This window comes from Cyclopterus lumpus, chromosome 8 (assembly GCF_009769545.1).
Source record: "Cyclopterus lumpus isolate fCycLum1 chromosome 8, fCycLum1.pri, whole genome shotgun sequence".
NCBI classification, from domain to species: Eukaryota; Metazoa; Chordata; class Actinopteri; order Perciformes; family Cyclopteridae; genus Cyclopterus; species Cyclopterus lumpus.
In genome coordinates this window covers 21,120,989-21,132,895 of record NC_046973.1, presented here as the reverse complement: position 1 = coordinate 21,132,895, position 11,907 = coordinate 21,120,989, and the positions used below count along the sequence as shown (strand labels likewise).

Sequence of the window (11,907 nt, the reverse complement as noted above, 5' to 3'; positions counted from 1 at the left end):
AAATGCAGAAACATATAAGAGGTTATTTCTCTCTCTTTATTGTGAAACATACCATCCAATACGCTGCGCCAACAGCAATAAGTCCACCAACTCCTGGCAGAGCAGACTTGATATCAATCATTTTGATTTCGAACGCATGAACCAAACAAAGCACAAAAATAGAGAACAAACGAGGAGCTAACGAGCTCAGAACGTCTTTTCACCTGTTCGATGGAATCAGTTGTAGCTTCTGATGCAGAGAGCATCTTTGTTACAACTAATTAAACGTCAATAAATATGCTATGTTCTTTTATTATTATAGCATTTTAGCATTCTTACTGGTTTGCATCAGACGTGCGTGGAAGTCAATGTTGACTCAAATGTAGGTTACATCCAACAGCTTTGACATTTGAATTTTCAGCAGCATAATAAAGACAGCGGCTCACATGTAACAGTGTACAAAGACAGCCTTGAGACTCACATTTAATCTGGGCAACGTTAATCACCCTGGTTGCTTTTTCGAAAGCAAATAGCAGTAACGTGTGTCTTTCCAGATCATACAATGAGCTCAAAAAGCAAATTGAGATGAATATCGCTTTATTAGGAGAGTCCTAATGAGACTAGCATATGTATTTTAAAGTAACTCCAGCAACATAAGTTAATAAAGTCATGATCTAATTGTGAATCGATACGTCTCAATGGGAAGCCACAGGTTTGATAAATGACACTTCTTAATGGTAACAGACCTTTGAGATGTCACATTTCAGTCATTCAATGTTTGCTGAAGGTGAGATCAAAAAGAAGAGAAGGCCGGGACATTTCTTTAAGCTTGCTGACACACCGTTCCACTGACACGCCTGCTTGGTGAATTTGCATGTCATAGCAACTCGTGTTTTCTCAAACAAACAGAACATCAAACGAAATATGCCGATTCCGTCTCGGGAAGTAAAAAGTGAAATAAGACTTCAAGAGAACAGCTGTTTTCCTCCTTTTGTTATGAACCAAACCAACATATGAAAATGTAATTAAGTGCTTTCAATTTGATCTTTGATCACCATTTACTCAACAACATCCTCTCTACCTTCTATCAGGACCAAAATAAGTGATATTATTAGTACAAAATATGTATAAGCCTCCATACATCTCAGGTTATAAGTTTGGTGCAGGTATGAAACAACAGCAAAAGTGTCCCATTCGGCTCCACGTGACAAAAGGTGGAACACATCCACCTGAATGCATTCGCTCAAATCCTCGAGGGCACTTTCTTGGCTACGACGTCACAGAGGAGTTACAGTATAAAACATTCTAAGAAACATATTGAATTTGACTGATAAATTATAAATTTCAACATTTACAAAATTCTGATGTTTTTACACATGTACATATTAACAGGATTCGTCCAATCGGTCACCGGTAGTCCTATTTTACAAAGGGTTTCTCAGAAAGAAACAAATTCCTTGAATGTGACAGTGAGACTGTTTGTTGTGATGTCAGTGATTATGATATTTCCCATAAAAGGGGAGATATCTTTAAGAGGTGCTTCTGCAGATTTCTCTGTGGACGTCTGTGTGTCTTCTATCACGCGAGTTGTGTTTGTGGCGACGGGCTCGGGCTCCGGCTGTATTTCCTCCTGCTTCTTGTTCTTTGGGCAGCTGAGATCCATCGGCTCCTCTTGGCTGCCAGAGTCCACAACCTCGTATGTAAATGTGCTGCTGTGGCGGGGGCCGCTACAGTGGAGGTCCATCGGTTTGTCCTGAGGGGGCGTGGCCACGGTGCTGGGGACGCTGAAGCTTCTGGAAGTCAGGTAGGTTTTGGAGACGCTCCTGTCCTCGGCGGGATCCGATAGCTTCCGCTTGCGGTCGTTGGGAAAAGAAGGGATCCTGATCTGGTCCACGGACGTCGGGGTCGGGATGTTGTTGTCGACGGACCAGGACGTCAGGGGTGAGCTAGCAGTCAGCTGAAGGGGAAGATCATCCGGTAAGTCGGCCTGACCGCGAGCCACCTCCGTGTTGTATTCCTCTGCTGTGCTTGGTGACGGTTTGGAGAAGTGTCTGTCCTTTGGGGAACACTTTATGGGATGCTCTGCGGCCGGGAGGGAGCTGCCGTTGCAGAGCTCTTTTGGGATACCGTTCTCCGGGTGCTCCACCATTTTGGTTGTGTGTGCTGGATTGTTGTCCGACGGTTTGGTGTTTTGGGGTTTCACTTCGCTCGAAGATTCCCCGTGTTTACCCTTGGCTCCATGAGCCTTGTTGCCGTCCATATATTTGCTCATGACAATAACAATACGTCCATTCTTGTTTTTGTTCTTGATTATCTTCATTTTGCTGCTAATGGCGCTAGGCAGGGTGGCGTCTTTAGGATTGGGTTTAAGGGCGTGTTCGCTCTCAGCATCTTTAACAGCTGGTTTCCTCACCTCCACTGCAATCTCTTTGACTTTGCTCAAGCAGCCTGTGTCTTTGTCTCGAACCCATTTCTGCTGCAGGGCCAGCGGTAAGTTCCAGCCAGGATTTGTCGGTTTACTGGCGGGTTCCTGAGCCTTGCCCACCTCTTTTAGCCTGGAAGCCTGTGCGTCGTACATGCTCGGGTCAGGCTCATAGTGGTGGTGCTTTTTGCTGTTGAGCTGGTAGATGAACTTCTTCTTGCCATTTGTTGGCTGGTCAGCGGGGACCTCCTGGCTGTTGGGCTGGTACTGATGGTGCTTCTTGCTGTTGAGCTGGTACTGTTGAGGCTGGGGCCGCTGGACCGGGACGGGATCGGACTTGAGGATAGCCTCTGCATCCTGAGATGATTCTTCGAAACCTGCAGGGATACAGGATCTTCTGGCAAAGGAGGGTACCTTGAAGAAAGAAACGAGACACCAAGTTTAACATTTCAAGAATATAATGAGTCAAATATTAATAATGAGAATTGGAATTTTGGGATGTATTTAAGTAATAACTAAAAGCAATAAGCCAACTAAGTATTGCCCTTTGTTGGTGGTGTCTTACAGAAAACATTGATTTTAGACCATAGTGTATAAATGAAGACCAGATCCTACATTTCCCATAATGCAACACCTGCCTCGCTGTGTTTTACCTTCGAGGCGAATGTCTTTTAAACACTATGCCCCAATTTTGAAATGCACAGTTTAACGTTACACAGTTGAGTCTCCAAGGCAAAGCTTGGTAACGCCCATGACATCACTATGACACCATCTGGGTTACTTCTCCCAGCCGTTATACAATTGTTTTAAAAAACTGTGCATATGGATTACGGTTTAATGCCCGGAGTTCAAACAGCAGCTAAAATAAGCAAACCTCCGAGCTGAAAATTAAAGAGATTACAAGATGCTGAAGCCTTTCGGAAATTGAAATAAACTATCCAATCAGTGCCCAGCTTACAATCTCCCACCCTCCATCTTGTCCCCTCCCCTCCTCCTGTACAGGCTGACCCTTCGGGCTGTCAAAGGGGAACTGCAGCGGAACGCTCAAGACGCGCTGGCTGTGACCTCAGGTCAGAGAGGTGCCACCAGACATGTCACGCTTTATTCCTGATTGCTGGCCACGTGTGACTCTGGCAATGTGGAATGCCTCTTAAGGAGTGACACTGCATAACAATTGGCTCCAAGTCTCTCTAAATATATCATTACATTGTAAAGGACAGAGGTAAAATAGTCAGAGCACGAGACAAGTGCTACTTTCAGCCATCTATTTGTATCTTCTGCAAACAGGGACTTGAAAGAAGTCCTGATAAATTCACTTGGACCATACAATAATACGCTCTCTGTGAAGCGGTTTGTCGCACATAAAGCTATTTAGCATAAGAAAATAATGAACATGCAGATAAAATGAGTGCACTCATGCGGCGCTTGCGTAACCTCAGGCAACAAACCCTGTTTCATGATGAGTGAGCAGACACATCCAGCTGTAGGATCTGAGCCCATCCTGCCTTCACCCTTTACTCCATCTCTCTCAAAGAAATCTATTAATAACCCCCACCGAGATGGCTGCAGCCCTTAAACACCTGACAGGCCGCCCTTGGTGCCCTCTTGCAGAGCGAAACTGGACAGGAAGGCTTAGAAACCTCATGTCCGTGATGAAGTGGGTGATTACCTGGAGTAAAAGATGTTTGGGTTTTGGCCCCCGTTTGCGATATCCCAACAGCTGCTCTTGCCTCTCTCTGTGAAAAAACAAAAAGGTAATTACGTTTTCTTGCACCATGTTTACCTTCTATAGACAACATCTCATTGAACAGTGTTTCACGTTCTGCATTAAAAAAAAATCTAATTATATCACAAAGAAAATTACAAGGTTGACATTTGGAGTATTTGTTCATTTTCTTCCACCTATTCAAGGTCAAAAGTGGAATTTAGATTTGGAGGACTAATGAATGCCCACGTGTGACCTGCTGCAAAGCATTATGGTCCTTATTTGCATAGCTCTCCATGGTAATAGGCCCATTCCATATTCTCATTATCCAGGAAAAATTCAATTAAGGCTACAGCAGGGAACGTCTCCCCTTGTCTTTCAAACACCCTCCCTCCTGCAGCACCCTGTCTTCTATTCAATCTCTAATTAGGGTCAGGAGGGATGAAATGGGATAAATACAACCGAACTTCTTGGGATACGGCTGCTATTGAAAACATGCAAACCACCAGCCTTGTGCAACTCAACGCCTTCACTCTCACACTCAAGATGAATGAATACCTGACGAATAACAAACATCTCTTGGAACTGTTTTGGAAGGAGGAGGACAGAGCGTGTTTTTGTTGTACCGACTAGACGGAGCACTTGGGTCGTCTGTGAAATATTAGTCCCTGATATAAACCTTGACTCATCATTGGCTCATAAATAACCAGCGGTGGGTGAAGGCCGGCTGCTCACAGGCTTCACCAGGCATGTGTAAATCCAGCCTATTGTTGACCTCTTGCTGCAGATGTTCAAACTATCAGAGCTGCCAGAAAATTGCCACAATAAACAGTCTACATTTTAATGCCATAATGTGTGCGATTTCAAACAGCGTCCAACGGGGTGACCCCTATTCACAGAAGATTTGGCAATTACAGCCTCCCTTGTCGGATCCCCTCCCCCATCCTCTGGGAGCAGAGAGGAATCCACACACACGGTGCAGAGGCAGCACTCCATGACCATCAGCAAAGAGCCAGACACACACACACACACACACACAGCCCGCCAGGCAGGCTGTGGGGGAATATGAGAGCCGTACACTGGAAACGCTGGAGAGCATTGCGTGTCAATTAGCCTTTTCAGAAACGCAAATTCCTTACCCCAGCCATCGTGTCTTAGCCAGTCCCACAAGCGGCCTGGTGGCCTACAGTGAGAATAAATCTCCTGGGCCTCATAAGTCCAGCAACCCAGACAAGATGTTGCTGTGCACGCGCCACAGGCCCAAAATGACAGCAGCGTTTGTATTCATCAGCATCTCAACCTCTGAGATTGACATTGATGTGTTTCTGACTACCTATAGGCCTCTTTTAAGCCTACTTTTGACCCACGGTTAAAAGCAGGTTGATGATTAATGCATCCAAGGTGAGCTGTTCTGTTGCCACAACATTAGGTAGGAAAATAAAGGCAGCAGTTGCATGTGATGCGTCAATGCTAGTGTCGTTGAATGGTTTTCTTTCGGGTGGACAACGTTCTATCACATCTCAGCCTGTGAGCAGATCTCAGATCGGTACAGTAGAACGCCATCAGGCAGCGGCTCGGCCCCCTCACATGAAACCACAACAAACTGCTGCACTGTGTCCTGCACCCTCAATGAACACAGGCCCCGGAGTGCAGCTGCTAATTCAGCACCTGTCCTGCTTAATCTCTACAGTTGCAAACTAGTAAATATACGTTTATAACCAGATGGTTGTTGTGTCATCCACATGCGGAGCATTGCTTTCCCATCGGTCCAAACAGAAACAAAAAACTGGGCTACTTCAGGTTTCTGTCATGGCATTCCGTTGAGACGCAACATCCCATAATAAGATGATCATTTGTTACAATTCACGTCCACATCCATGCATATATTTCCGTGTGTGTCCGATCTTCCCATCAGTATGATTTAGGAATTCTCACTACCACATCCCCAGGAGACAGACAGTCCTGTGGGGAGGGGATCAGTGCTAGAGTTACTGGAGCGCCCCTCCCCCCATGCCCATATAAGGACTGAACCGGCTGAACTGGAGCCTGCGCGGCCTGTCCGAAGTCCACATCTCTCACCTGTGTTGAAACGCGACGAGGAGGCGTGGGTCAAGGATGTTCTCCTCCGGCTCCCAAGTGTTGTATCTGTAGAGAGGAGAGGGCAGCTGTCAATCAGCTGTCACGTGCACACACACACGCACACACACACACACACACACACACACACACACACTGCATGACTGTGCAGGCAGTGTGTGTGTGGACAGGTGAGGCCGGCGTCCGCTGCAACATCCAACGATGTCGCTCTCGATTGAATCGGGCGACGAGTCCCCGTTCAGGACACGCAGCCGCAGAGCGAACACGTCGCGAGCCGAATCGGCTGGATGTGCCTTGCAAACGGTCCTCCGGCACCGACATACAGTCGGCCATTTTAGCACCACTGTCTCGTAAATTCGCTGGCAGAGCAGAAATAATTAAAACGGGATTACATGGCCGTGCCTCCCCCTTCCTCGCATAAATTAGTGAAGGCATCCGCGGATACACTGAAGCACATACCGAGCGCGCTCTCCTTGCACACACACACACACACACACACACAAACACACACACACACACACACACACACGCACACCCACTCTCTCTCACGCACACACACACACACACACACACTCTCTCTCTCTCTCTCTCACACACATATACACGCACACGCCCTTATTGAATGGCATTTTTAGGTAACAACACTTGATTTTGATGCAATATTATGCTGTTTTGTTATTGCAGTGAAGATATATAAAGATGATGATAATTGCATTAGGACTTACTTCGGAGACCAGCCTCGCCACTTGACCAGGTACTCGATCTTGCCCTGTGATGGTGGAGAAGGGGAATGTGGTGAGGCTCGAGTCAAACGCAACATTTCAACGTGTGCAACGTGCCCTCCGCTCCTACCTTGCGGATGCGCTTCTTTTCGATGCCCTCCACCGCAAAGACGTGCTCTCCGGCGGCAGGGAGCTCCATTCTCGCCTGAATCCGATCGCGGTGGACGGGGGAGTCGGTGAAATGTTGGCTCCGCACAGTCGATGTGCCTTCCACTCGGTGCGTGCTGTGCGCGCTTGGTAGTTTTCCAGTTGTATCCAAATCCAACTGTATTCCCTCCACCTCTCCTCCTCCTCCTCCTCCTCTCTCTCTCTCTCTCTCTCTCTCTCGCCCTCTCGCCCTCTCTCCCTCTCTCTCTCCCTCCTTCCACAGTCCGGGCTATGAGCATACAGATATTCACGGTGCGGCTGCCAGCAGCTCTTTTCGTGCAATAGCTTCAGCTCGATGCATGACGTCAGGAGGGGAGGGGGAGGAGGACACCGTGCACAGAGGTTGGGTTTATCCCGTGCGTGCTGGACTGCGGGAGGGATATCTGGACATTCAAATCAATCACTACCTTACTGTTACAGTCATTCATACAATCTACTCGATCCTTTTGATAGCAAGGCTCGTGGGAACTCCTCCAACAGCTGACACACTATTCACATGAGAGAACTACTTGGTTGAGTTGTATTCAAGTCCGGGGTGTGTACGGTAATTAATAGTATGCCTTTACAATAAATGCGTCAATTAAAATCCACATAACGCTTATTTTAAAACTGCATCGGGCATTTGTGTTGCAGCAACATTGAGGGCGCTGGAATAAGCAGTCCTGTCTCTCCACGTCAGGAGACCTCTAGTCTTGAAGGTGACAGCAGTGAGGGACTGAAGCTGGTTTATCAAACCGACACCGATGAAAGACGCGTTCCCCGTTTTATTCCTAATCCCCTGAAAGCAACTCAGAGATGTGCAGACGGAGGCTCACACTTCGATCTGTTGACAGCGCGCTGCACATATAGGTCAAACCTGATGGTCAAACCAGAGGCTTGTCCCCTGGGCTGCAGCTCCATCCGTGCACAGAGCAGAGGCTTGCTGTACACTTCACTACCTGTGGCAACTCTCGGTGCCAGAAAGCGCAGCTTGCGCCAGTGCCGCATGCTCTCGGGTGGACTGGTCGTCTGTCTGCATCTTGACACTTTAAATCCCAAAGCATAAAGGCCCTGACCACTGAGTGTGTACTGTGTGCTGTAAACGTCCGCCGCATTAAGTCAACAGATTTATGACTTAATTGGAAACATGAGCGGAAACCTGCGTTCCGGTATTAAAACGCTTGTTTTTGTGCGCAAATGGTCATCAAGACGCAATTGGTTTGAGTGCGTGGCGTGGATGACGTCAGAGGAGAACCGAACACGCTAAAAAGCCCGATGCTTTTCATGCTCCAAAAATAATTCAGCAGCGCGAGGGTTAAACTGAAGCCTCCAAGCAGAGCGCAGCGGCCAGCCTATTAAACACAGGCACGATATATCTCTGCCCTGCCATATAAGGCAATGGAGCAACGGCACCGTGATATGGCATTTTACACGCAATAATTCCCGAGTTTCACTCGTGAAATGTGTGCGGGAGGAGGTCAAGACCCGCACACGGGGAACGGGCTCCACGGAAACTACGTTTATTCGCCTTATTCCGTGTTTTCCCTGTGCCCTCCAGCCGCGGCCAGGGAGCGCATACGCCCTGCTTCCCTAGCAACAGCATGAAAGGAGAGAGAGAGAGAGAGAGAGGGTGTGGGGGGGGGGGGGGGGGAGAGAATTTAAGTTTGTGACAAACAAACGAGCTCTTGATAAAATGGCACCAAGGAGCCGATGTTTCCTCAATCATTATTTTCTTTGATCAGATCTCATCGAATCGAAATGCATATTCAAAAGGCACGAGCGCATTATAGAGGACTTGTGTAGTTGGGAGGTATTCACTGCGCTCTGTTTATTCACAAGCACCCAAAATACAAATTATGTATCATTTTGTGTTTGCACTGGCGGCAGTGACGCCTGGAGTCTGCGTCCAGACGGAGAGAATCTTTTAGAAAAGCCTCAGCCTGTCTGATCCGATCACAGCTCCATGTCATATCAATAGATTTGGTTTTACTTACAATAAATAAATCAAAAGACTTTTGACTGCGCCTCAGACACCTGGCAGCAGGACCGTGGAGCAGCGTCCCCCACACGCGTCTTCTTCATTTACATCGACCGCACGCGAGCTATGACGGGGAACGGGGAACCTTTCGTTCTTTAATAAACATATATCGGTGTCTATTTTAAATTGGTTCGATGAGGAGTTGTGAGTGCTGTCCTCTGTGCAGCACCTCGATGACGGATCATCTTCAAGTGTTCATGGACCAAATCCTGAAGCACTCAGATATGTCTTCATTGTGATCCTATCGGGCTCTTTTTTTAAATGTGCATATTTACAGCGTCGTTAATCCCAGGTCTGCACGCACTCTCAGGAATGCGGCCAGGTAAGCACGTGTCCATTCGTTTGACATGTACGGTGTTGATGAAAGAAACAAACCAGTTTTTTTTCTGAGAGCTTCGATGACCGAAAGCTAAATGAAAACAGGCAAATATTTAGACACAGAATTATTTTTGTCAGATCAAAATCAACCGGCGGCGATTTGTTTGAGAAATAGTTGGTCAAATAAAAAATTTAAAAAAGGCTCAATCCAAAATTCAGTGACGCGGCCGCTTGATGTGCGTCTCCATATGCGGTCGTCCCCTAAATGATTCAGACTACTTTGTGTCTGTCCTTGTCTTCTACTTTGGGGAATTTGTAGAGTAATGCTTTTGAAAAAACAAAACAACTCGTTTTTTATTTCGTCCTTGCTGCACCCGTCAAGGTCAAATGAGCCGTTATCTAAAACACGAGGATAACTCGGGGTCAGTCAGTCTACTTCTTATCTCCCGACTCCTCCTTTTATTTCCCGTGTCGATGCTTTACATCGTGACACTGCTGGACAGAGAGAATACATTTATTTGAGACAGCGAAGGAAATACATTAATATTAAACACACAGAAAGAGTTCTGAGTGGGGAAGGAGTCTTTCTGATAGTGAATTCCACAGAGGACACATTGTGCATGTGAGAATGTTTGTGGAGTGTATTTATGGGGGTGTAAATGTGCCTGTAGGAGGGCCAGGGTCATGGTGAGTCCTGATCTCTGATCTGGTCTCAGCAGGAACCACAAGCAGCTCAGCCTTGTGACCTTTTTTTTTCTATTGCAACACCAATTTATTTCGCCATTCTCCGTCTCTCTGTCTTCCACAAATCCTTCCTCTGCATGCGCAGCTGGCTCACTCCACAAGAAATCCACAAAATGGTGGCTCAAGGGGAAGCCAGGAGGCCTGCCCTCCTTGGCACCCAACCACCCACGGTGCCAGCACTGCCAACTGAGGGAATGGAGAGAGGTGGAGGAGCGAAGGGAAGGGGGCTCTGGGAACGTGTGATTGATGCAGAGGGAAAGGAGAAGAACAAGGTGTGGGAGGACGAGGAAAAAGGAGACAGGAGGCAGGAGAGAGAGAAAGACCTCTGCGCCGGCAATGGCCATCCGATTCATTCCTCCACAGCGACGAGGAAGAAAAGAGTTGGTTGGTTTAAGGGACAGAATGCAAGGACAGGGTTTGGAGGAGGCGAAGGGGGTGGGGGGGTGTTGCAAAAATGTTGAGAGGGCCCTACAGACATTCTCACGGCGCTCAGCGGGCGGTCATTAAGCTCCACTATCAAACAGGCTGATGGAGCAAGGACAGACAGGAAACACAAGAATTAAGGTTAACACTGTTGCTGAAAACAAACTGAATAACTGCAATAGAAGCTCTTCAATGTAATTATGCTGTAACAATATCTATCCCTTTCCATGGCCGCATCCCTCTCTGCTCCAGGTGCTAACACAGAAATCTCCCGTTCCCTTTGTCTGCCCCTGACATATGTTTAATTATGATAATTGTAACAAATGAAAGCTATTAGGAAGCCATTCATCTTGGTGCTGCAGATTTTTTAATGCACTATGAAGATGGGGTGGGGAGGTGTGTGTGTGTGTGGGGGGTGGCAACGGAAATTCCTCCTCCAGTGTCATTGTCACAGCCATTGTTGCACCGAGGCGACAGGTCTGCAGAGAGGGGTGCTCCTCTGCCAGGGTGGGCTCTCCCTCCCTCCTCTTCCCCCTACCGCCTGCCGTCGTGTGGGGTTCACCCCCCCACCCCCAACATAAGCTTCCCCCATTGATCCCCCTCTACCCAGGAGCCTGAGCAGGAGGTGTGGGGGGGGAGCCTGGGAGAGAGAGAGAGAAGAGGAAGGGTGGGGGCCTACACAGAGCACCAGGCTTCAAGGGTGGTGGTCGGGGTGAGGGCCGAGATCAGGGGTGGAGGAAGGAAGGAGGTGGTGCAGTGGAATTCTGTCAGAATGCGTCTGAATGCACGTCTTGTCGATATCGAGCTGCGGCGAGCAGGACAGCCTCTTTCTGCTAATGCACGCAGCGCGGTGCTACTGTATGTTGACATTATTCATTCACTGCCATCCATGATATATACTCACAAAAGTAAGCACACAATGGTGCGCCTCAGAGAACAAAAGCTGAATAATCCACTGAATAATTGTGTGGATTTTTGTCTGATGTAAGGCAGAAATCCTTCGCTCTGCACGGGATGGGGCGGCTATTTTCATCGACATGGAGACCTTGCAGGAGCAGGCACAGCTCCTCTAAATGTGCCTGTGACCCAGTGTTCAGATTTAGCTCCCTTCAGTCTAATGCCATGCTAATGATGAGTGACGCAGGCCCTTATCCTGAGAGCCCTTTCCTCCCCTCCTCCCCTCCCCATCTCCCGGGAACAGCTTATTTGTCTGTTTTTAATTGCGTTTTAATTTACATGTAAGCCTGGAAGCACCATGATGAGAGAGCTGCCT

At 47.7% G+C, this 11,907-nt stretch overlaps 1 protein-coding gene across 1 annotated transcript; it reads right to left on the bottom strand.

The window, feature by feature from the left end:
* On the bottom strand, nt 1-7,439 carry cbx4 (chromobox homolog 4 (Pc class homolog, Drosophila)). Its single transcript, XM_034540519.1, has 5 exons — nt 7,056-7,439; nt 6,929-6,972; nt 6,186-6,251; nt 4,071-4,137; nt 1-2,815 (listed from the first exon to the last, which is right to left on the bottom strand). The coding sequence occupies exons 1-5, from the start codon at nt 7,122-7,124 to the stop codon at nt 1,418-1,420; spliced, it is 1,644 nt and encodes a 547-aa protein (XP_034396410.1). The 5' UTR covers nt 7,125-7,439; the 3' UTR covers nt 1-1,417.
* Between the last annotated feature and the right edge of the window lie 4,468 nt (nt 7,440-11,907).

What these genes read in the sequence shown, in the direction of transcription:
- cbx4 (XM_034540519.1), bottom strand. Translation starts at nt 7,124, where the DNA reads ATGGAGCTCCCTGCCGCCGGAGAGCACGTCTTTGCGGTGGAGGGCATC. An exon ending in TGGCGAGGCTGGTCTCCGAA is followed by an intron (nt 6,252 to 6,928) that starts GTAAGTCCTAAT and finishes TCCTCTCTACAG; the next exon opens with ATACAACACTTGGGAGCCGG. An exon ending in CCAAACATCTTTTACTCCAG is followed by an intron (nt 2,816 to 4,070) that starts GTAATCACCCAC and finishes TCTTTCTTCAAG; the next exon opens with GTACCCTCCTTTGCCAGAAG.